Below are 23,338 nucleotides of genomic sequence, written 5' to 3'. Positions count from 1 at the left end.
TAGAGTAACGGCGGGTGAGTGTTTAGTCTCCATGGGCAAACGCAGGATTTCTAGAGGGGGGTTTCCAAATGCTTGTTAGAGCAAGTGTGGCCAGTCCATGAAGAGGGAATAATTAGCAGTTATCCAGCTATAATATATGTCATATGAAGTATAGTGTATGTAGTAATTCTGACATATAAAGGACCAGCGATCACCGTAAGCCATTATATGCTGCAGTAGAGTCATTCTGCCTGAGCCCAATGTTTTTATTGCAGATGTGGGCTCCACTCCAAATCATTCGAGCAAGTTTGTGAGTCTGATGGAGCAGAAGAACCTAGCACTGCCCTGGACACACATGTACACATAGATCTCTGTATACATTGGATAGTGTATTATTATACAGTATTAATAATTGACTCTATATCAGTGCACCCCATACTTACCGACTTTCCAAAGGTCCACTCCGGGAGGGGGCTGCCAGGTCGGTTGTAGTGGCTGTAGGGGCGTGCCGCGCGATCGTGGCCCAGCTTTATAATACCAATATTTCCGGCATTACAAAGCAGGGGGCGGAGCTACGATGACACGATTCAGCACAAATCGTGCCATCGCCACTCCCCCCGAACCGCCCACTTTCACATGCAAGCGCGGGGGATCGGAGGACAATGAGGGGTATTTGCCTACTCTTGGGGGGTGCCGGGAGCAGCACCCGATTTTCGGGAGGCTCCCGACAGTCCTGGGAGAGTAGGCAAGTATGGTGCACCCCTAACAGTGCATGTTTTCCAGATCTCTCAGTTGGTGCACAAGTTTATTCATTATTGTCTCACATATTTTATAATGCTAATTATTTCATTTGTGACACTGAGGGGATCTTGAAAACATGCAACTTTAGTATTGTATGCATTTCTATTGTGGGCATCATGGTGTGGGCTGCGGAGGGGGGGTTTACAGGCAATCGGAAACCCCCCCCTGCATTTGCCTATGGTCTCTTTGTACAACTAAAATAGTAGATGAAGAGTTGCAAACGTAGCCGGCTGAAGGGGCCTGGGCTGCGGGAGTTATTATAACTCTATTGTCAGTGTAACCCTGATGATAACTCCATCCGATTGCTCGTAAAGGTTAACTTACACCCATTTGTGCAAATGCACTGAAACTGCGGCAGCTGTGTAATATAAGTCAATTTACACTGCAGTCACCACTAATGTCTTTCCATTGTGTATTTGAATCTTCCAAACTCTTGCTGAAACCACATCTATAGTCATATTCCAGGTGCAGCTGACGCAGGCAGGGAGGGGGATGCAGTTAGAAAGCTGCATACTGTATAAATAGGGGTGTGCAGAAGCTGGCACAGGGGGTGCAGCTTTGGCACTATCCCCCTCCGCTGGGTCATGGACTACCCTGCCCCCCTCGCTCAGAGACACACACTACTCACCTGGCCACTCAGGCGTGTAGAGTATGTCCCAGTAGGAAGGGGGGTGTAGTCCTTGACCACCCCCTGTGCGGATTTTGCGCACGCCTATGACTATATATGACTTTTATTGCAAATGCCGTCTTCCCCTCTATCATCTATCCCTTTCTCTACAGCGTTCTCTACAGACGACACCATAAAGCCCCAGATTTCTTACATTCGCTATTTCACCTGCAGCGGTAACTTTGTGCGATGAGTCTTTTTTTTATTTCTGCTTATTGCAGCGATCAATCATCATGTTGGTGAATAGCTGCAATGAAATCACTTACACACCTCTTTCACATAGACCGTATAGTGCAAAAACCCGGGTTATTGCTATGTGTAAATGTAAACGACTCGCGTCGCAGTTCCTGCTCTGTATCCGGGTCGGGACTGAGATCCGGGAAATTGATAATCCTGTGTATTTCTCGGGGCATCGGTCTAAAAGGGGTATTATTGATACAACGAAACAAGAAAATATTACAAAATATATACTGGAAGTATGCGCATGCGATACTTTGCTAGCTAAAGCGCGCACACGCAGCGAATAAAACAGAAACAGGAATAATAAATGTAGCGTAAAATAGCTAAAAAAGCAAAAGTGTGGCGCTACTGCTGACAGTAAACATTTATTTTATTGGTCGAAGTAACATAAACGCCAAATAAATTTTTACGCCCTTTAATAAATACACCCCTCTGTTTCCAGTTCCATCTGCCTCTCCTCCCGTCCCCCCCATCTCTCTCTCTCTCTCTCTCTCTCTCTCTTTCCTTTCTCTCTCTCTCTTTCCTTTCTCTCTCTCTCTTTCCTTTCTCTCTCTTTCCTTTCTCTCTCTTTCCTTTCTCTCTCTCGTCTCTTTCCTTTCTCTCTCTCTTTCCTTTCTCCCTTGTTCTCAAGCCTTGTTTTCCCATCCCCACCTTTCCCTTACTGGCAGCTTCTGCTGTGTGCTCAGGACATGTGTATGGTGTCCTGGAAGGTGACACCTAACCCTGTATCCTGTGCACATATTCCTCACATCCCCCTGTCTCATTCCTCCCCTCACATCACATCCCTGGAGCAGGGGAGGCTGTGGAAGGAGGGGGGCCCAGGACCAGACGCTCCATATAAATACAAGACCTTAAATAGCAACCTCACACTACGCAGAACACAGACATGGAGGTAAGGAGTTCAGAGCCTCATGTTTGCCAAATCTCTTTTTGCATTTCAATATCCCCCCCCCCACCTGATATACCTCTATAGGAGGGGGGCAATGAGTTTGATAATGGGGATGGGGGCTCTATCAAGGCATTTCAGTTGGGAAGGTGATCATCCAAAGACTTTTGGGATGTCGTTTTTTAAGGGATATGTTTGATGGGGTCCACCAGTACAGAACTTTGTGCTATGTTATGTTCCAGGTTCCAGGACGCCCCGGCCTTTTCATCATTTTGTTGGTGGTCCTTGGCACTGTGAGGAGCCAGCAATCTAAGCAGATCCAGGAGAATGGTAAGTGTGCCCAACATTCCCATGGGAGACTGCAGCTGTGTGGTGACATCTCCAGAATCTATCTCCAGAGGGACAATCGTGGAACCATATATGGCTTTAGGTCCATGGGTGATTGGCAAGAGCTCAGCTGCTGCTGAGCCATATACCCCCATCATTATCTTCCCTGCACCGAGAAATGATAAAGGATTGGGGGGTCTATAGTATGCTGACTTTTAACCCTCGCCTCCCCAATCGCTGTCATCAGGTCTAGATGCAAAGTTAGTAATTGTTCCCGCAGCTGTGACACTTGGCTTGCAGGGAGCAGGGTGTAATCCCGTCTGACTCTGCAGCATGTAAGCACACAGAGTGTAGACATGAATGTGAAGGGAATGTGTAGTAATGTGATATCACTATGACTCAAAAATCCATGTCCCAGCCAAGTTCCTGCAGAGCAGTGGACCTGACGTGCTGAGTGTCCAGATGTTCTCTATGTTGCTGAACGAACAGTGACACAATGTGCCCCAACCTGATGTAGGAGAGGCATGTTGGGGTGTAATTTATTTGAGGTGCAAATGATGTGCTGATGATCTGGCACAGGTATGTAAAGGTGTGATGATGTGGGACAGGTATGTGGAGGTGTAACACGCGGCATAGGCATGTGGAGGTGTGGTGATGTGGGATAAGTTTGTAAAGGTGTAAATGATGTGGGACAGGTATGGGGAGGTGTAAATGATGTAGGACAGGAATGCGGAGGTGTAAATGATGTGGGACAGGTATGCGGAGGTGTAAATGATGTAGTACAGGTATGCGGAGGTGTAAATGATGTGGGACAGGTATGCGGAGGTGTAAATGATGTTAGACAGGTATGTGGAGGTGTAAATGATGTTGGACAGGTATGTGGAGGTGTATATGACGTGGGACAGGTATGTGGAGGTGTAAATGATGTGGGACAGGTATGTGGAGGTGTAAATGATGTAGGACAGGTATGGGGAGGTGTAGATGAAGTAGGACAGGTATGCGGAGGTGTAAATGAAGTAGGACAGGTATGCGGAGGTGTAAATGATGCTGGACAGGTATGCGGAGGTGAAAATGATGTACGACAAGTATGTGGAGGTGTAAATGATGTGGTACAGGTATGTGGAGGTGTAAATGATGTAGGACAGGTATGGGGAGGTGTAAATGATGTAGGACAGGTATGCTGAGGTGTAAATGATGTTGGACAGGTATGTGGAGGTGAAAATGATGTAGGACAGGTATGCGGAGGTGTAAATGATGTGGGACAGGTGTGTGGAGATGTAAATGATTTTGGACAGGTGTGTGGAGGTGTAAATGATGTGGGACAGGTATGTGGAAGTGTAAATGATGTGAGACAGGTATGGGGATGTGTAAATGATGTGGGACAGGTATGGGGAGGTGTAAATGATGTGGGACAGGTATGTGGAGGTGGAAATGATGTAGTACAGGTATGTGGGGGTGTAAATGATGTAGGACAGGTATGTGGAGGTGTAAATGATGTGGGACAGGTATGTAGAAGAGTAAATGATGTGGGACAGGTATGGGGATTTGTAAATGATGTGGGACAAGAATGTGGATGTGTAAATGATGTAGGACAGGTATCTGGAGGTGTACATGATGGACAGGTATGTGGAGGTGTAATGATGTAGGACAGGTATGTAGATGTGTAATTGATGTGGTACAGGCAAGTATGGGTGTAAATGATGTAGGACAGGTATGTGGGGGTGCAAATGATGTGGTACAGGTATTTGGAGGTGTAAATGATGTGGGACAGGTATGTGGAGGTGTAAATGATGTGGGACAGGTATGTGGGGGTGTAAATGATGTAGGACAGGTATGTGGAGGTGTACATGATGTGGGACATGTGTGTGGAGGTGTAAATGATATAGGACCCGTATGTGGAGGTGTACATGATATAGGACAGGTATGTGGAGGTGTAAATAATGGGGGGACAGGTATGTGGAGGTGTAAATGATGTGGGACAGGTGTGTGGAGGTGTAAATGATGTAGGACAGGTATGTAGAAGTGTACATGATGGACAGGTATGTGGAGGTGTAAATGATGTGGGACAGGTATGTGGAGGTGTAAATTATGTGTTACAGGTATGTGGAGGTGTAAATGATGTAGTACAGGTATGGGGAGGTGTAAATGATGTAGGACAGGTATGTGGAGGTGCAAATGATGTAGGACAGGTATGTGGAGGTGTAAATGATGTGGGACAGGTATGTGGAGGAGTAATATGTGGGACAGGTATGGTGAGGTGTAATTGATGTGGGACAGGTATGGTGAGGTGTAAATGATGTGGGACAGGCATGTGGAGGTGTAAATGATGTGGGACAGGTATGTGGAGGAGTAATATGTGGGACAGGTATGGTGAGGTGTAATTGATGTGGGACAGGTATGGTGAGGTGTAAATGATGTGGGACAGGTATAGCGAGGTGTAAATGATGAGGGACAGGTATGTGGAGGTGTAAATGATGTGGGATAGGTATGTGGAGGAGTAATATGTGGGACAGCTATGGTGAGGTGTAATCGATGTGTGACAGGTATGGCAAGGTGTAAATGATGTGTGACAGGTAAGGCGAGGTGTAAATGATGAGGGACAGGCATGTGGAGGTGTAAGTGATGTGGGACAGGAATGATGAGGTGTAACTGATGTGGGACAGGAATGATGAGGTGTAACTGATGTGGGACAGGAATGTGAAAGTGTAAATGATGTGGGACAGGTAAGTGATGTGGGACAGGTATGTGGAGGTGTAAATGATGTGGGACAGATATATGAAGTTGTAATTGATGAGGGACAGGTATGGTGAGCTGTAAAGTATATGGGACAGGTATGTGGGGGGGTGTAAATGATGTGGTACAGGTATGTGGAGGTGTAAATACTGTGGTACAGGTATGTGGCGGTGTAAATGATGTGGTACAGGTATGTGGAGGATTAAATTATGTGGCACAGGTATGTGGAGGTGTATATGATGTGGGAAAGGTATGCTGAGGTGTACTTGATGTGGTACAGGTATGTGAATGTGTACATGATGTGTTACAGGTATGTGGGGGTGTAAATGATAGGGGACGGGTATGGTGAGGTGTAAATGATGTGGTCCATGCATGTGGAGGTGTAAATTATGTGTGCCAGGTATGTGTAGGTGTAAATTAAGTGGTACATGTATGTGGAGTTGTAAATGTTAGGGGACAGGTATGTGGAGGTGTAAATTAAGTGGTACAGGTATGTGGAGTTGTAGATGATAGGGGACAGGTATGTGGGGTTGTAAATGATGTGGTACAGGTATGTGGAGGTGTAAATTATGTGGGTCAGGTATGTGGTGATGTGGGACAAGTATGTGGAGGTAAAAATTATATGGGACAGGTATGTAGGAGTGTAAATGATGTGGTACAGGTATGTGGAGGTGTAAATGATGTGGGTCAGGTATATGGGGATGTAAATTAAGTGGTACATGTATGTGGAGTTGTAAATATTGTGGGACAGGTATTTAAATGTGTAAGTGATGTATGGGTGTAAAATTTGTGGACCTGGCATGTGGAGGTGTAACTGATGTGGGACCGGTATGACAAAGTGAAAATTATGTGGGACAGGTATGTAAGTGATGTGGGACAGGTATGTGGAGGATTCAATTATGTGGTACAGGTGTGTGGTGATGTGGGATAAGTATGTGGAGGTAAAAATGATATGGGACAGGTATGTGGAGATGTAAATGATTTAGGACAGGTATGTGGAGGTGTAAATGATTTAGGACAGGTATGTGGAGGTGTAAATGATGTGGTACAGGTATGTGGAGGTGTAAATGATTTAGGACAGGTATGTGGAGGTGTAAATGATGTGGGACAGGTATGTGGAGGTGTAAATGATGTGGGACAGGTATGGTGAGGTGTAAATGATGTGGGACAGGTATGTGGAGGTGTAAATGATGTGGGACAGGTGTGTGGAGGTGCAACTGATGTGGGACAGGTATGTGGAGGTGTAAATGATGTGGGTCAGGTATATGGGGATGTAAATTAAGTGGTACATGTATGTGGAGTTGTAAATATTGTGGGACAGGTATTTAAAGGTGTAAGTGATGTATGGGTGCAAAATTTGTGGACCTGGCATGTGGAGGTGCAACTGATGTGGGACAGGTATGGCAAAGTGTAAATTATGTGGGACAGGTATGTAAGTGATGTGGGACAGGTATGTGGAGGATTCAATTATGCGGTACAGGTGTGTGGTGATGTGAGATAAGTATGTGGAGGTAAAAATTATATGGGACAGGTATGTGGAGATGTAAATGATTTAGGACAGGTATGTGGAGGTGTAAATGATGTGGTACAGGTATGTGGAGGTGTAAATGATTTAGGACAGGTATGTGGAGGTGTAAATTATGTGGTACAGGTATGTGGAGGTGTAAATGATTTAGGACAGGTATGTGGAGGTGTAAATGATGTGGGACAGGTATGTGGAGGTGTAAATGATGTGGGACAGGTATGTGGAGGAGTAATATGTGGGACAGGTATGGTGAGGTGTAATTGATGTGGGACAGGTATGGCGAGGTGTAAATGATGTGGGACAGGTATGCCGATGTGTAAATGAGGGACAGGCATGTGGAGGTGTAAATGATGTGGGACAGTTATGTGGAGGAGTAATGTGTGGGACAGGTATGGTGAGGTGTAAATTATGTGGGTCAGGTATGTGGTGATGTGGGACAAGTATGTGGAGGTAAAAATTATATGGGACAGGTATGTTGGAGTGTAAATGATGTGGTACAGGTATGTGGAGGTGTAAATGATGTGGGTCAGGTATATGGGGATGTAAATTAAGTGGTACATGTATGTGGAGTTGTAAATATTGTGGGACAGGTATTTAAAGGTGTAAGTGATGTATGGGTGTAAAATTTGTGGACCTGGCATGTGGAGGTGTAACTGATGTGGGACCGGTATGGCAAAGTGAAAATTATGTGGGACAGGTATGTAAGTGATGTGGGACAGGTATGTGGAGGATTCAATTATGTGGTACAGGTGTGTGGTGATGTGGGATAAGTATGTGGAGGTAAAAATGATATGGGACAGGTATGTGGAGATGTAAATGATTTAGGACAGGTATGTGGAGGTGTAAATGATTTAGGACAGGTATGTGGAGGTGTAAATGATGTGGTACAGGTATGTGGAGGTGTAAATGATGTGGGACAGGTATGGTGAGGTGTAAATGATGTGGGACAGGTATGTGGAGGTGTAAATGATGTGGGACAGGTGTGTGGAGGTGCAACTGATGTGGGACAGGTATGTGGAGGTGTAAATGATGTGGGTCAGGTATATGGGGATGTAAATTAAGTGGTACATGTATGTGGAGTTGTAAATATTGTGGGACAGGTATTTAAAGGTGTAAGTGATGTATGGGTGTAAAATTTGTGGACCTGGCATGTGGAGGTGCAACTGATGTGGGACAGGTATGGCAAAGTGTAAATTATGTGGGACAGGTATGTAAGTGATGTGGGACAGGTATGTGGAGGATTCAATTATGTGGTACAGGTGTGTGGTGATGTGAGATAAGTATGTGGAGGTAAAAATTATATGGGACAGGTATGTGGAGATGTAAATGATTTAGGACAGGTATGTGGAGGTGTAAATGATGTGGTACAGGTATGTGGAGGTGTAAATGATTTAGGACAGGTATGTGGAGGTGTAAATGATGTGGTACAGGTATGTGGAGGTGTAAATGATTTAGGACAGGTATGTGGAGGTGTAAATGATGTGGGACAGGTATGTGGAGGTGTAAATGATGTGGGACAGGTATGTGGAGGAGTAATATGTGGGACAGGTATGGTGAGGTGTAATTGATGTGGGACAGGTATGGCGAGGTGTAAATGATGTGGGACAGGTATGGCGATGTGTAAATGAGGGACAGGCATGTGGAGGTGTAAATGATGTGGGACAGTTATGTGGAGGAGTAATGTGTGGGACAGGTATGGTGAGGTGTAAATGATGTGGGACAGGTATGGCGAGGTTTACATGATGAGGGTCAGGTATGTGGAGGTGTAAGTGATGTGGGACAGGTATGTGGAGGTGTAAATAATGTGGGACAGGTATGTGGAGGAGTAATATGTGTGACAGGTATGGTGAGATGTAATTGATGTGGGACAGGTATGGCAAGGTGTAAATGATGTGGGACAGGTATGGCGAGGTGTAAATGATGAGGGACAGGCATGTGGACGTGTAAGTGATGTGGGACAGGAATGATGAGGTGTAAGTGATGTGGGACAGGAATGATGAGGTGTAACTGATGTGGGACAGGAATGATGAGGTGTAACTGATGTGGGACATGAATGTGAAAGTGTAAATGATGTGGGACAGGCATGTGGAGGTGTAAATGATGTGGGACAGGCATGTGGAGGTGTAAATGATGTGGGACAGGTATATGATGTTGTAATTGATGAGGGACAGGTATGGTGAGCTGTTAAGTATATGGGACAGGTATGTGAGGGGTGTAAATGATGTGGTACAGGTATGTGGACGTGTAAATACTGTGGTACAGGTATGTGGAGGTGTAAATTATGTGGTACAGGTATGTGGAGGATTCAATTATGTGGTACAGGTATGTGGAGGTGTAAATGATGTGGGACAGGTATGCTGAGGTGTAATTGATGTGGTACAGGTATGTGAATGTGTACATGATGTGGTACAGGTATGTGGGGGTGTAAATGATAGGGGACAGGTATGGTGAGGTGTAAATGATGTGGTCCGTGCATGTGTAGGTGTAAATGATGTGTGCCAGGTATGTGTAGGTGTAAATTAAGTGGTACATGTATGTGGAGTTGTAAATGATTGGGGACAGGTATGTGGAGGTGTAAATTAAGTGGTACAGGTATGTGGAGTTGTAAATGATGTTGGGCAGGTATGTGGAGGTGTAAATGATGTTTGACAGGTATGTGAATGTGTACATGATGTGGTACAGGTATGTGGAGGTGTAAATGATAGGGGACAGGTATGGTGAGGTGTAAATGATGTGGTCCATGCATGTGGAGGTGTAAATGATGTGTGCCAGGTATGTGTAGGTGTAAATGATGTAGGACAGGTATGTGAGGTGTAAATGATGTGGGACAGGTATGTGGAGGTGTATATGATGGGGGACAGGTATGTGAGGTGTAAATGATGTGGGACAGGTATGTTTTTCTACTCATGTTCCACGTTATTGTACGCACTTGGCGGTTACCGCGTGGATGCACTGAACATATGCGTCTTGTAGGAGTGCTTATGATTTCCACGCTTGCTTGTTGAGGCATATGATAGTGATGTGACGCTTGTTTCAGGCGGATCTTTCTTTTTGCCAGCATGGAGTGGGCATAGTGATGCTTACGCATGAAGACGGCCACACACTCGCATAGGCGGACTGATATAAAAATTAGTATAAGATAGTAAATCTGGTTGCCAGAGACATCCCCATTGCATCTGGCACTGTATTTCTAGACATGTTCCACAATGCATCTTGCTGTTGACTTGTACGTGGTAGAGGTTCACTGGCCGTGCCTGATGCCATCCGGGTGTCGTTCTCTTTCCCAGGATCTGAGTGTGACCAGTACCCTGCCGATTGTGAGGATGTGTTTGATCTGGGGGCTGAGGCCAATGGAGTATACGTTATTTACCCCGCAGGATTACAAAGCGCGGTCCCAGTATACTGCGATATGACCACTGATGATGGAAAGTGGACGGTTGGTGAAATTTAAACATATATCATAAAACTGTGACACTGATGACCCCTGTGTACTGAGCACGGCCCACATCGCTGTCTCTGCTTTTATTACTGAAGGTGATCCAGAAGAGGTTCAATGGGACCCTCAGCTTCTTTCGTGGTTGGGTTGACTATAAATTAGGCTTTGGCAGAGCGGACGGAGAGTACTGGTTGGGTAAGTGAAGCAGATCCCTGTAACTGTGTAGAGCTTCTTACAATAAATAATTGGTACATTTTAAAAATGGTCATGAAAATTCGACAATTCTAAAAATAAAACAAAAATGTATTCCTCCAAATCTTTCAGCAAAATGTTAATGGGGTGTAGCAAAGTGCAAATGGAACAGCAGAATGTGAAACAGATTTACAAGTAGCAGCAGAACATTACAGCCAAAAGAACAAACTGTGCTGAACATTTTATTTTAATATAGCGTTTTATATGACAGGGATATGCGCTGATTTGGTTTGTGTCTTTCTTGCCAGTGTTTTATTGCTGTTATACACTCTCCAGTATATCAGGTCGTGTTACTACCAGGAAGAAGGGAAACTCACATTGCACCTCTGCAGAGCATCGCTCATACATTTCTCTCTTCACCTTCAGGGTTACACAACATTTATCTGCTGACTCTACGGAAAAAGTACGAGCTGAGGGTTGACCTGGGAGACTTCGATAATAACAATACTTATGCCAAGTACGCAGACTTCTCTCTCTCTCCTAAAGCTATAAACCCAGAGGAGGACGGGTACACCTTATATGTGGAGGGCTTTTCCGATGGAGGAGCAGGTAATGTACTAAGAAATCTGTGTGTGCGTGCACATGAGTGTGTGTCCTCTCTCTCTAACCCCTTTCCCTCTCTCTCCCTTTCTCTCTCTGTCTCTTTCTCTCTCTGTCTCTCTCTCCCTTTCTCTCTCTGTCTCTTTCGCTCTCTGGCTCCCTCTCTCTCTCTCTCTCCCTTTCTCTCTCTCTCTCTCTTCTCTCTGTGTCTCCCTCTCCCCCGTCTCTCTCTCTCCCTCGCTCTCCGCTCTCTCTCTCTCCCCCTGTCTCTCTCTCTCTGTCCCTCTCTCTCTCTCCGTCTCTCTGTCCCTCTCCCTCTCCCCTGTCTCTCTCTCACTCTATTCCTCGCTCTCCCCTCTCTCTCTGTCCCTCTCTCTCTCCCTCTCATCTCTCTGTGTCTCCCTCTCCCCCATCTCTCTCTCTCCTTCACTCTCCGCTCTCTCTCTCACCCCCTCTCTCACCCCCTGTCCCTCTCCCTCTCCCCTGTCTCTATCTCACTCTATTCCTCGCTCTCCCCTCTCTCTCTGTCCCTCTCTCCTCTCCCTCTCCCTCCCTATATATATATAGCTGTATAAGTCAGAAAAAGAAAGTAGGCTACTTCTGATGCTGCACTTTGAAGTAAATATAAATCTTTATTCATAGATATTACAATTTAATACACAGATAAACAGAACAAAACATTAAAATCGGAGATGTGTAATCATGGATGTGATGACTAAGATAGGGAAAATATGTGGTTAAAAAGCCAGAGACCATGAGTTACTAATATAACTTATAGCTTGATAACCTAAGTAATCTGCGATCCTGTATCTTTTTATTAAGATGTGACTTCAAAATAATAGTTTTTAACAGCATTCTGTGTGATAGGCATACTTACCTATTCTCCTGGAACGGCCAGGAGCCTCCAGAAAATCACGTGCCACTCCCTATATGCCAGATTCTTTAATTGCCCACCAGGATTGTGGGATACTTCCATATTTTAAAAATCAGTGGGTTATATCCAAAATTTAGTGTTGCAGATGTAACTTAGTTACCCATTGTCTACGTGAGTATATCACAGCTTAGTATTCATACACAGCCTGCCACTTTTTGAAAATAATATAGTATAATAGATAATTATTATTATATACAGTATAATAGAGTCCCATCTCTAATTTGTAACCAGCCACACCACCTACCTGATGACAGGGATCAGTAAGCCTGACACCACCTACCTGATGACAGGGATCAGTAAGCCTGGCACCACCTACCTGAAGACAGGGATCAGTAAGCCTGGCACCACCTACCTGATGACAGAGATCAGTAAGCCTGGCACCACGTACCTGATGACAGAGATCAGTAAGCCTGGCACCACCTACCTGAAGACAGGGATCAGTAAGCATGGCACCACCTACCTGATGACAGAGATCAGTAAGCCTGACACCACCTACCTGATGACAGAGATCAGTAAGCCTGGCACCACCTACCTGAAGACAGGGATCAGTAAGCCTGGTACCACCTACCTGATGACAGAGATCAGTAAGCCTGGCACCACCTACCTGAAGACAGGGATCAGTAAGCCTGGCACCACCTACCTGATGACAGAGATCAGTAAGCCTGGCACCACGTACCTGATGACAGAGATCAGCAAGCCTGGCACCACCTACCTGATGACAGAGATCAGTAAGCCTGGCACCACCTACCTGATGACAGAGATCAGTAAGCCTGGCACCACCTACCTGATGACAGATCAGTAAGCCTGGCACCACGTACCTGATGACAGAGATCAGTAAGCCTGGCACCACCTACCTGATGACAGAGATCAGTAAGTCTGGCACCACCTACCTGAAGACAGGGATCAGTAAGCCTGGCACCACCTACCTGAAGACAGAGATCAGTAAGTCTGGCACCACCTACTTGAAGACAGGGATCAGTAAGCCTGGCACCACCGACCTGATGACAGAGATCAGTAAGCCTGGCACCACCTACCTAATGACAGAGATCAGTAAGCCTGGCACCACCTACCTGATGACAGAGATCAGGAAGCCTGGCACCACCTACCTGATGACAGAGATCAGGAAGCCTGGCACCACCTACCTGATGACAGATCAGTAAGCCTAGCACCACCTACCTGATGACAGAGATCAGTAAGCCTGGCACCACCTACCTGATGACAGAGATCAGTAAGCCTGGCACCACCTACCTGATGACAGGGATCAGTAAGCCTGGCACCACCTACCTGATGACAGGGAACAGTAAGCCTGGCACCACCTACCTGATGACAGAGATCAGTAAGCCTGGCACCACCTACATGATGACAGAGATCAATAAGCCTGGCACCACCTACCTGATGACAGGGATCAGTAAGCCTGGCACCACCTACCTGATGACAGAGATCAGTAAGCCTGGCACCACCTACCTGAAGACAGGGATCAGTAAGCCTGGCACCACCTACCTGATGACAGAGATCAGTAAGTCTGGCACCACCTACCTGAACTCAGGGATCAGTAAGCCTGGCACCACCTACCTGATGACAGAGATCAGTAAGCCTGGCGCCACCTACCTGATGACAGAGATCAGTAAGCCTGGCACCACCTACCTGATGAAAGGGATCAGTAAGCCTGGCACCACCTACCTGATGACAGGGATCAGTAAGCCTGGTACCACCTACCTGATGACAGAGATCAGTAAGCCTGGCACCACCTACCTGATGACAGAGATCAGTAAGCCTGGCACCACCTACCCGATGACAGGGATCAGTAAGCCTGGCACCACCTACCTGATGACAGGGATCAGTAAGCCTGGCACCACCTACCTGATGACAGAGATCAGTAAGCCTGGCACCACCTACATGATGACAGATCAGTAAGCCTGGCACCACCTACCTGATGATAGAGATCAGTAAGCCTGGCACCGCCTACCTAATGACAGAGATCGGTAAGCCTGGCACCACCTACCTGATGACAGAGATCGGTAAGCCTGGCACCACCTACCTGATAGAGATCAGTAAGCCTGGCACCACCTACCTGATGACAGAGATCAGTAAGTCTGGCACCACCTACCTGATGACAGGGATCAGTAAGCCTGGCACCGCCTACCTGATGACAGATCAGTAAGCCTGGCACCACGTACCTGATGACAGAGATCAGTAAGCCTGGCACCACCTACCTGATGAGAGTGATCAGTAAGCCTGGCATCACCTACTTGATGACAGGGATCAGTAAGCCTGGCACCACCTACGTGATGACAGGGATCAATAAACCTGAGGGATCTTTGCTTTTGCTGATTTGACCTCTGTATATTGGCATCATTGCTCTCTCCCAGGGGCCTATTCATCAAATGATAAATGGTCTGGTAATCATGTGGAAATGCTAGTTTCTACATATTTTTGCTTACCAGGCTATTCGCCATCAGGGGTCCTGTAGGACGACCTGATATTCATCAAACTCTGAAAACTGAAAGTTTTCGTAGTTTGTCTTCGAGAACAAGCTCCATTTTCAGACGGCACTTGTTCCCGTATCCCTGCTCCTCCCTATGGGAAGACGTTCCGGGGATGTGAAGAGGGATCCGAGTGGATCCCTCCACCGCCTCCTCACTACCTCCCTGGTGACTTTGCTTTACTTCTGTAGTTGCGATACAAACTGAGGGGGCAGCTGCTTATCAGAGCAGCTGTCCCCACACCGGAGCAATGATGAATTGCTCCGGTGTCAAGTTTCCCCCACTGTGAGTTGAATCCCTCGTAGCGAGACCATTCCTTAATCAACGGGGGCCATATGGCCTCCGATGATGAATAGGCCCCCCAGTCTCCTCACTCACAGACATAACACTAACAGCGCTGCCGCACAGCTCCGGGAACACATGCAGCCAATAGCGCGTCCCTGTACAGACAAGTTATCAAACCAGCATCAGGAAAGGAGAAGGACTGTTACCCATGTGCTCCCGGGAGTTGTAGCTTGGCGTAGGCTTAGGAGCTTATCTCTACAGCGCACTAAAACTCGCTCTACTAGTACTGAGACTATCATGCAATGCGTGTTCGCCATGAGGACCCTACTTACACCTAATAGGATGGAGCCCAGTGTATGCACCCCGCTATCCCCTGTACTATACACACACCACTGCAAATATTCTGTTGGTATTAACCAAGAAAAAATTCAAGAATGAAAACAAATATATATATCAAACATCACAAACTTTGCACCATCTGGCCGCCCTATGTACAGACATGAACGCGCACATATAGTGACTACAACGTCAGACTCCACCCAAATACAGACATATGGACTCCCAATCCCTCCAATCCAGCAGTTCAAGCAACAACTAATAAAGCAGTAAGTTTAGCACAAAAGGTGCTGTACACATTGTATTCATGCCCCACATTTATTATCAGACATCACTACACATATTATTCCAGAAGAGGAAAATATGTTCAGTCTTCACCTTATATTGACCAGTAACCAACAACCAAAAACTTTCTTATACAAAAAAAATCAGAAGTATATAAATAGCTGTGCAATTAACTTGTTTTTTTCTGAAAACTAAAGGAGGTGTCAACAGCATGTATTTTGAGGTGGCAAATATAGTAAAAAATAAACAAATATGCAAACTAATTTTTCCTAAACGTTATGCCCTAATAAGTAAGACATGTCACATACAGCTGTATATGTGAAATCCAACATAGTAAATACCTCACTGCTTCTGTTTATTATGGTGGGTGCTCCATTCTTCTAAAGCATTCAGCAAAGGTTACAAAGGTCCTGCAGGTGCTGCATCGCTCTGATCAGTCCCTCCCATGATGAGGCTGCTCAGCATTCAGCATATGTTACACAGGCCCAGCATGCCCTGTGCTGCCTTGCTCTGATCAATCCCTCCCATGAGGTTCCTCAGCATTCAGCAAATGTTACACAGGCCCAGCAGGCCCTGTGCTGCCTCGCTCTAATGTTTCCCTTCCATGAGGTTGCTCAGTATTCAGCAAACACTACACAGGCCCAGCAGTACCACACACCTTGCACCCAAAGTATTCTTACCTCACTCTGGCAAGTGGGTCCCTCCTCCCAGTTACATCTTTGGGATAATGGCGCTACATAGAGACTGCAAAGACTCCAGCGCTGTGCCAGAGTATTTGCCCTCTAGTGCACATGTGCCATCTTCCTAAAATGTTATGGAAGTTGGTGCCATGGAGGAGGAGGGACCTGCTTGCCGAAGCAAGGTAAGATGCCTAATTGAAGGTGAGGTGCTACTCAGGTGAGGGGGTCTGCTGCACCACGGGTCCCCTCAGCTATTAATATGCCCCTGGGTAGGATCATAGACAGGGGCTGGCTGACAAACTTAATACTGGGGGGCTAAGCCCACAGCACTGGCCCATGAGCAGCAGCCCATACAAAAAAGGTGATTTATCATATTGCCAATTACAGTATTGTGGAAATAAAAAAGAAATCCCTTACCATCAACATTTATCAATAAAACATTGCTTGGGTGTATGTTTTTCGATTTTGTTAGAAAGAAAAACTGGATGATAAATTTAAGAAAAAATGTATTAAAACAATAATAAGAAAAATAAAATAAAAAAATGCTGCATCTGAACAATAAGGGCCAGATTCTGAGTCGTATGCATTGCCAATGTCGGGCCCAGTGGAGGGATTTTTAGCAACTGCGCATGCGCGAGAACCTCAGAAAGCCAGTACGGCAGATGTGTCACCCTGAGTATCCACACAATAATGCTGTTGCGACCGGATCAGATGGTGTGGAAAATGGAGCGGCAGAGTGATGGGTGTTCCTGGGCGGTGACCTGAAGTGAACGCAGTGCAGAGCGTCTCACGGGCATGTTATTGGAGTGTTGTGGGGTCATCAGTGACAGCTGCTGCATTCTAAGTCGCAGAGCCGCAGCTACAGAGGTCATGTTTAGACAGAGATACCGTGCCTAACTAATCAAAGTTGGAATGCAGCTGCCCGGTGGCGTAACTATAAATTTTGCTCGCCACCTGCCGAAAAAGTTTCTGCAGTTTCACATAAACTAACAATAGTAATAGACATAAAAGTCCTAGGGGAATATTTACTGTACTAAGATTCATGTTTATAAACACGATAGAATACAGAGCAGGATAGAAGAATAGATCTGCCTGGGAGCTGCATGTTCTGCCAAAGCACTGCACAGATTTGTTGTGATCTGTGCAGGGCTTCTGTGTGTTTATAGGTGAAATAAGCAGTTAAAATTAAGGATAAGACCGACGCGGGGTACCCATGCCCATAACCAGCCCAGGAACTCTGGGCCCGTTCTGGTACAGGAAATAGGAAGGATGTGTTCCTCCTACTTTCCTATAACAAGCTGGGGTGGTAATGTCATAGCTGGGGGGGACACAGCATGGGATCCCCCTGCCAAAGCATTAAACAACCCCAAACTGGTCAGCCCAGGGCTGGCAATCCTCGGAAAGTGGGGACCCAAAAAATTAAATGGGGTCCCCCCTTCCAAAGATCAACTAGCCCTGGGCTGACAGTGGTTGCGGGAATAATGGGTTAAAGATAGAAATAATAATGTATTTTTACAGTGGGACTACAGGTCCCAGCACCCTCTGATTGACTAATAGTGGGGTCCCCACTTTCCAAGTATTGCCTCCTGGGCTGACCAGTTTGGGGTTTGTTATTGCTTTGGCAGGGGGACCCCCACTGTGTGTCCCCCTGCTATGGCCAGTGGCGTCTCTGGGAGGAGGAGAAAAGATACACTTGCTCCGTTAAGGCCCCCATACATCAGCAATCGATGGTGGCAATGCTGTCTAAATTTTTTCTGATTCAAATGTTCTATATGTAAACCAAACTTTCTTCTCTATTTAAGGTTGATTAGTCCAACATAGCGCAATTAATTTAATGCCATACTTATAGCGTGCGAGGAAGTTGGCAATTCCTGAGTAAGGTCAGGGCTTGTGCCAGTGTGTGTGACGCTGCGATGGTACTCTATGGTACCGATGGTTTTGCAGATTTGCTCAGGATTACGGATGTGTGTAAGGTAAAGTGGGCGTCCTTATGTAGTGTTGCGAGGGCATAGCGATCGCAGTGTATTAGCATATTATCGCAGTGAGTGCATAATCGCTATTGCATTTGCAGTAGCGATCCTTGCTGAATCAGGCCCATAGACTAGCTGTAAGGGTTAGTTATTATATGTGGTATGAATATAAGAGTGAATATGATTTTGTTATTGGAGATTAGCTCAGTTGCAGCAACATTTTGCAAAAATTGCGTCATTTATTAAGAGATGTGTGACGTAAAGCAGTGCCGCACCTACCATGAGCTACAGTGGGACCTAGACACAGCTGCCTCTCTGTCCATAGTCATTGCTTGTTAGGCTCCAGTGAAGCCTGTGGATAGGGTAACACTGCCCCCTACTGTAATAAGTAGGCTCCTGCACTGTGATTACATGGACCCTTGAAATCATATGGGTGTAAGGATGTTACCTGGCCCTGACTAGGGGACCTGGCATGTTGTGGCTCTATGGAACCTATGCACTACCTAGACATTACTTAGACTGTACATCTGCATCTCTGCTACATTCGGGGACATCAGTATATGCATTTGTCAGATGCAGGGATACTGCTGTTTTTTATTGGATGTCTTATACAATGCACTTTTTAAAACGTTCATTCGCAGCGAAAAATGCATCCAGCGTGATGTGTTCTAATTATATTAACTATTAGATTGATTGGCTGGCCATTGTTTTTAATGTAACATTTAAACTGCATCTTTATGAGAATATTTGAATAAAGGAATGTTGTTATTTTTCTATATGGGGTGCTCAGTGGCTTACCCATGTCCATACCAAAAACGTATCGATCACATTTAGGAGTTCTTATAGACGCAACATTTTTTTGCTTTTCTTCCATTTCCTAATGAGCCCCAAAGGCCTTAATTGTGGTGTCAGCCCTCCCTCCGTACAGTAGGTTTTGATAAACATTTATTAAAGAATGTTGGGTTGAAATCCCATTGTATGAATTTTTGTCTGTAACATATTGCTCACTAGGGCCGCTAGAGAGCCGCCCCTGGGAAAGGGGGCGTGGCCTAACCAGGGAGGTGTGACCACCTTAGAAAAACCATGGCGCTGGGAATGGGGGTGCTGTCAGACCCTCAGCCCAGTGCAAATCCAGGGAAAGGGGTGCAATCAATGTGATCACTACCCCCCCACAGGCAGAGAACACTGCTGCTCCTACTGCAGCCCAGCATGCAGCTGCGTGTGCTGGGGTAACGTTGGACCTTGGTCCCTAACGGACCCGTCCAAAAAGCCGCTCCCCACTTTCTCGGCACCCCTGTTGCTCACAAGCCAGTGAGTAAATTAGTTAATTCCTAGTTTAAGCCACAGTTGTTACCAGAATTAGAACCAAAACTATTTAAATGTTAGGCAATGCCAGATTATACATAGTACAGAAGTTATCAATACTCTTTTATTGAATTCTTTTCAGCACCACTGGACACCTCACGATCTCTCTTGGTTGTAATTTGAATCTAATTTGAGCGGTTCCTCATTTCCCAACCAGCGGCATATATAGATTTACCTTCTAGATATGAGGGTTGCTCAAAAAGTAATGCCTAAATGCTCACAACTCAAATTATATTATAGATACAGATTTAAAAATTTGCAGTAATATACTTTGAAGTCTTAGTAACAGAATGACTCTTCTCAAAAAATTCACCATCTGCCCTCAAACATTTTCTCCACCTTTCAACTCAAGCTGTGTAACCACTTTGGAAAAATTCCAGTGGTTGGTGTTTGACCCAGGAACGTATGGCGTTTTTAACAACCTCTATGTCTTCAAAATGTTGACCCAGGAGAAAGTATTTGAGAGGGCCAAACAGAAGAAAGTCAGAAGGGGCCAAATCAGGACTGTGTGGTGTATGTGGCATTATTTCATTTTGGCAATGGCCACAGATGTTGCCATCGAAGTGTGAGGTCTGGCATTGTTGAGGTGTAAGATAACATTTGACAGTCAAATTGTTGACATTTTTTTGTGGATGGCTTCTTTCAGCTTCTTAAGTGTAATAATGTATCGATCACTGTTGATTGATTGGTTTGGTTCCAAGTAATCGATGAGAATAACACCTCGTCATTCCCAGAAGAATGTGGCCATGACTTTGTTTACGGATCGCTGTGATTTAACATTTTTGGCCTAGGTGAACTTGGGTGTTTCCATTGCTTTGATTGGGCCTTTGTTTCTGGGTCATAAAGGAATACCCAGGTCTCATTTCCTGTAATTGCATTTTCCAAAAACGTCTCAGGGTTCGCTTCAAAGTTGGTCAAAAGGTCATTGCACACTTCCACCCTCTGGGCCTTATGATCCCTGGTTAATTGCTTTGGAACCCATTTAGCACAGTCTTTACGATATCCCAAATCATTGATTAGTGTTTCTACAGTGCCATGGCTACATTCAAATTCATCACTGATATTTCTGATGGTCACACGATGGTCTTTCTGAATCATAGCATCGACTTTGTGTCGGTTCTCTGCTGTCACTGCAGTTGATGGTCTGCCACCACGAGGTTTGTCGCACATGGACAATTCTCCCAACTGAAAACACTTCATCCACCTTCTGACATTGCTATAGTGAATTGTACGCTCACCATACACTTTTTGCAGTCTTCTGTGGATTTCTGTAGCACTGCAGTTTTATTTTTCTAGAAATTCAATGACGGCTCTTTATTTCATTTTGGATTCCATGGTATTTCTTGGACAACCTAAACAAAAATACATATATAGTTAGCAGATATATTAAACTACAAACTGACAAAGTTTCAAATAAATGTTGCATATTATTTCAGAGTTATAAGCATTTAGGCATTACTTTTTGAACAACCCTCGTATTTATTGACAATTTGTCTCCTAAGTGTGGCAAAGTAGTTGGCGTTGGCCAGTATAAAACCCTTCTCTCTAACACTGGTGTGACAGACGCTGGAGAAATTGGATTGTAAAAAGCATTAGCATATATTCTTCTTATACCGTTTTTATCGAGTTGTCTGATTGAGAAATAGCAGAAAAAAATGCTTCTCTGGCACTAGAAAAATATCCCCTGATATATGTTGTATTTTGTCTAGATGGTTTCCTTTAATATGCTGGGAAGTGTGTACATCTCAGTATGATTGCTCTCCTTACCCCCTGTACATACTTCCCAACATTTTAATGGAAACCATTTAGACAAAATACGACCATCCACTATTCTCCCAACCACGATCCGTCTGTCCGGTCACACCCATGCTGAGTTCCTCCATGCCAGCATTTTTCCAAAGCCATGCATCCACCCTGATAGACTATAACCCATTCAGTTGTCTTAAAATAGCAACAGTCCTACCAGAATTGGAACTATTGGAGGAATATATAGATATATGCATATATACCGCCCGACAAACCCTCATGTTTCTGTATTGCAGGTGACGCTCTGTCCTACCACAACGGAATGAAGTTCTCCACACCCAACAGCGACCGTGATATCTACCCACAGAACTGTGCCTCACTCACATCTGGAGGCTTCTGGTATAGAGGGTGTCACCTGGCAAACTTGAATGGACTATACCTAGGTGGGCCCCACCTCTCCTATGGTGCAGGGGTCATCTGGACTCAGTGGAGAGGTCCCTATTATTCTCTGAAGACCACTGAAATGAAGATACGCCGCGTGTGATCGCCCGGTTTACCGACCTGTGGCATTAATAGCCTATAGAACTAACATTTCTTCTCCTGTTGCCCCCTCAAAACTCCTGAGAATTCTTAAACCAGAGTCTCAGTGCTTCTTGGTGCTTAACACATTATAACCGTCCATATGGCTCTGACCTGTAACCTTTAGCCTCGGACGTCCCTCTGCATGACCTCGTCGCTTCAGCCCCCCAATGTCCAGCTATTATTTCTGTCACATAAAGGTTTTTGTAGCCCCAGAATTTGTATGAAAATTTCCACTCAAAAAATAAAGGATACACAAAGCATTAGTACCACAGCGAAGTGAGGGTAAACTCTGTTTATTCATAGGAATTTTAGTTTATTTGCTATACAGTAAATGTTAAGGGAGAATTGTTTCCAAGAGATTTGGCCTGACATTGTTATTTGTTAATGGTGTTTTGTAGGGGGAGTTTTTGCACAAATGGGCAACGCTTTTAGTGGAGGAGCAGAAATTAGTGTTTGAACCTGAGGCTTTCTCCCCCACCCCCCGACTTTCAACCTGTTGAACAAAGATGTCCAATGAGCCCTGGTGCCTAGAGCAAGCACATGCCCCCTTCCATATGACTTTATAAATATAATATCTCAATCACCCATACACGCAGGGGCAGAACAATGGGAGACAATGCAGGAGCCTGCCCCTTTTTTAGGGGGGGGGGGAAATAATAATTTGCCTCTGGGCATCTGGGATGAACTTACGCTCCTGGTAGAGGAGCATATGTGTACCTAGCACATTTCTCAATATTGTTATACACGGGACTTGAACCCAGGATCCTCACACATTGCAGTCAGACACCTTACACATGGAGCTACAGTAAGTGTAGGGGGGCATTGATGAGATGAAACCACTCATTTGCGAATCTGGAATGGGTCACTAGTTGCCGGTATAAACCATTGCAGCTGAGCAGATTTATTTTGTTTGTGGTTGCAATGGACTGGATGTGTGGCTGATTTAAACTAAAGAATAGTGTAATTGAATAATAAGGATTTCATAAATAGTTCTTAAGTTAACTGCATGAATGTGATATAAAAGGATTGGTATTCTAGTCCCATTTGTTGTTGTGTGAATGTCAGTGTAGGTGTGCTATACAGGTATACAGTGTTGTAAGTCTATCTATCTATCTATCTATCTATCTATCTATCTATCAGTACAGACAAAAACGCTAATATAGAATATGTTAAAATATGTGAATCTGTTTCTATTAGGCCTATTTACTAAAGTAAATTTGCAGGACATCCCCCCCCTCTTTTTCGAGTATATACAGATATGCATTATGGTTCTTTGTACACAACGG

At 45.1% G+C, this 23,338-nt stretch overlaps 1 protein-coding gene across 1 annotated transcript; it reads left to right on the top strand.

Moving 5' to 3' along the window:
- Positions 1–2,431: 2,431 nt before the first annotated feature.
- On the top strand, positions 2,432–22,328 carry LOC148517797 (microfibril-associated glycoprotein 4-like). Its single transcript, XM_088478178.1, has 6 exons — positions 2,432–2,579; positions 2,816–2,903; positions 10,446–10,594; positions 10,693–10,789; positions 11,213–11,395; positions 21,767–22,328. Exons 1-6 carry the CDS (start codon positions 2,574–2,576, stop codon positions 22,012–22,014), a joined length of 771 nt encoding a protein of 256 aa, XP_088334304.1. The 5' UTR covers positions 2,432–2,573; the 3' UTR covers positions 22,015–22,328.
- The last annotated feature ends 1,010 nt before the right edge of the window (positions 22,329–23,338 follow it).

This window comes from Taudactylus pleione, unplaced genomic scaffold (genome assembly GCF_031769625.1).
Source record: "Taudactylus pleione unplaced genomic scaffold, aTauple2 ptg000209l, whole genome shotgun sequence".
Taxonomy (NCBI): Eukaryota; Metazoa; Chordata; class Amphibia; order Anura; family Myobatrachidae; genus Taudactylus; species Taudactylus pleione.
Note: the sequence above shows the minus strand (reverse complement) of the source record. Positions and strands in the feature narration are given on the sequence as shown.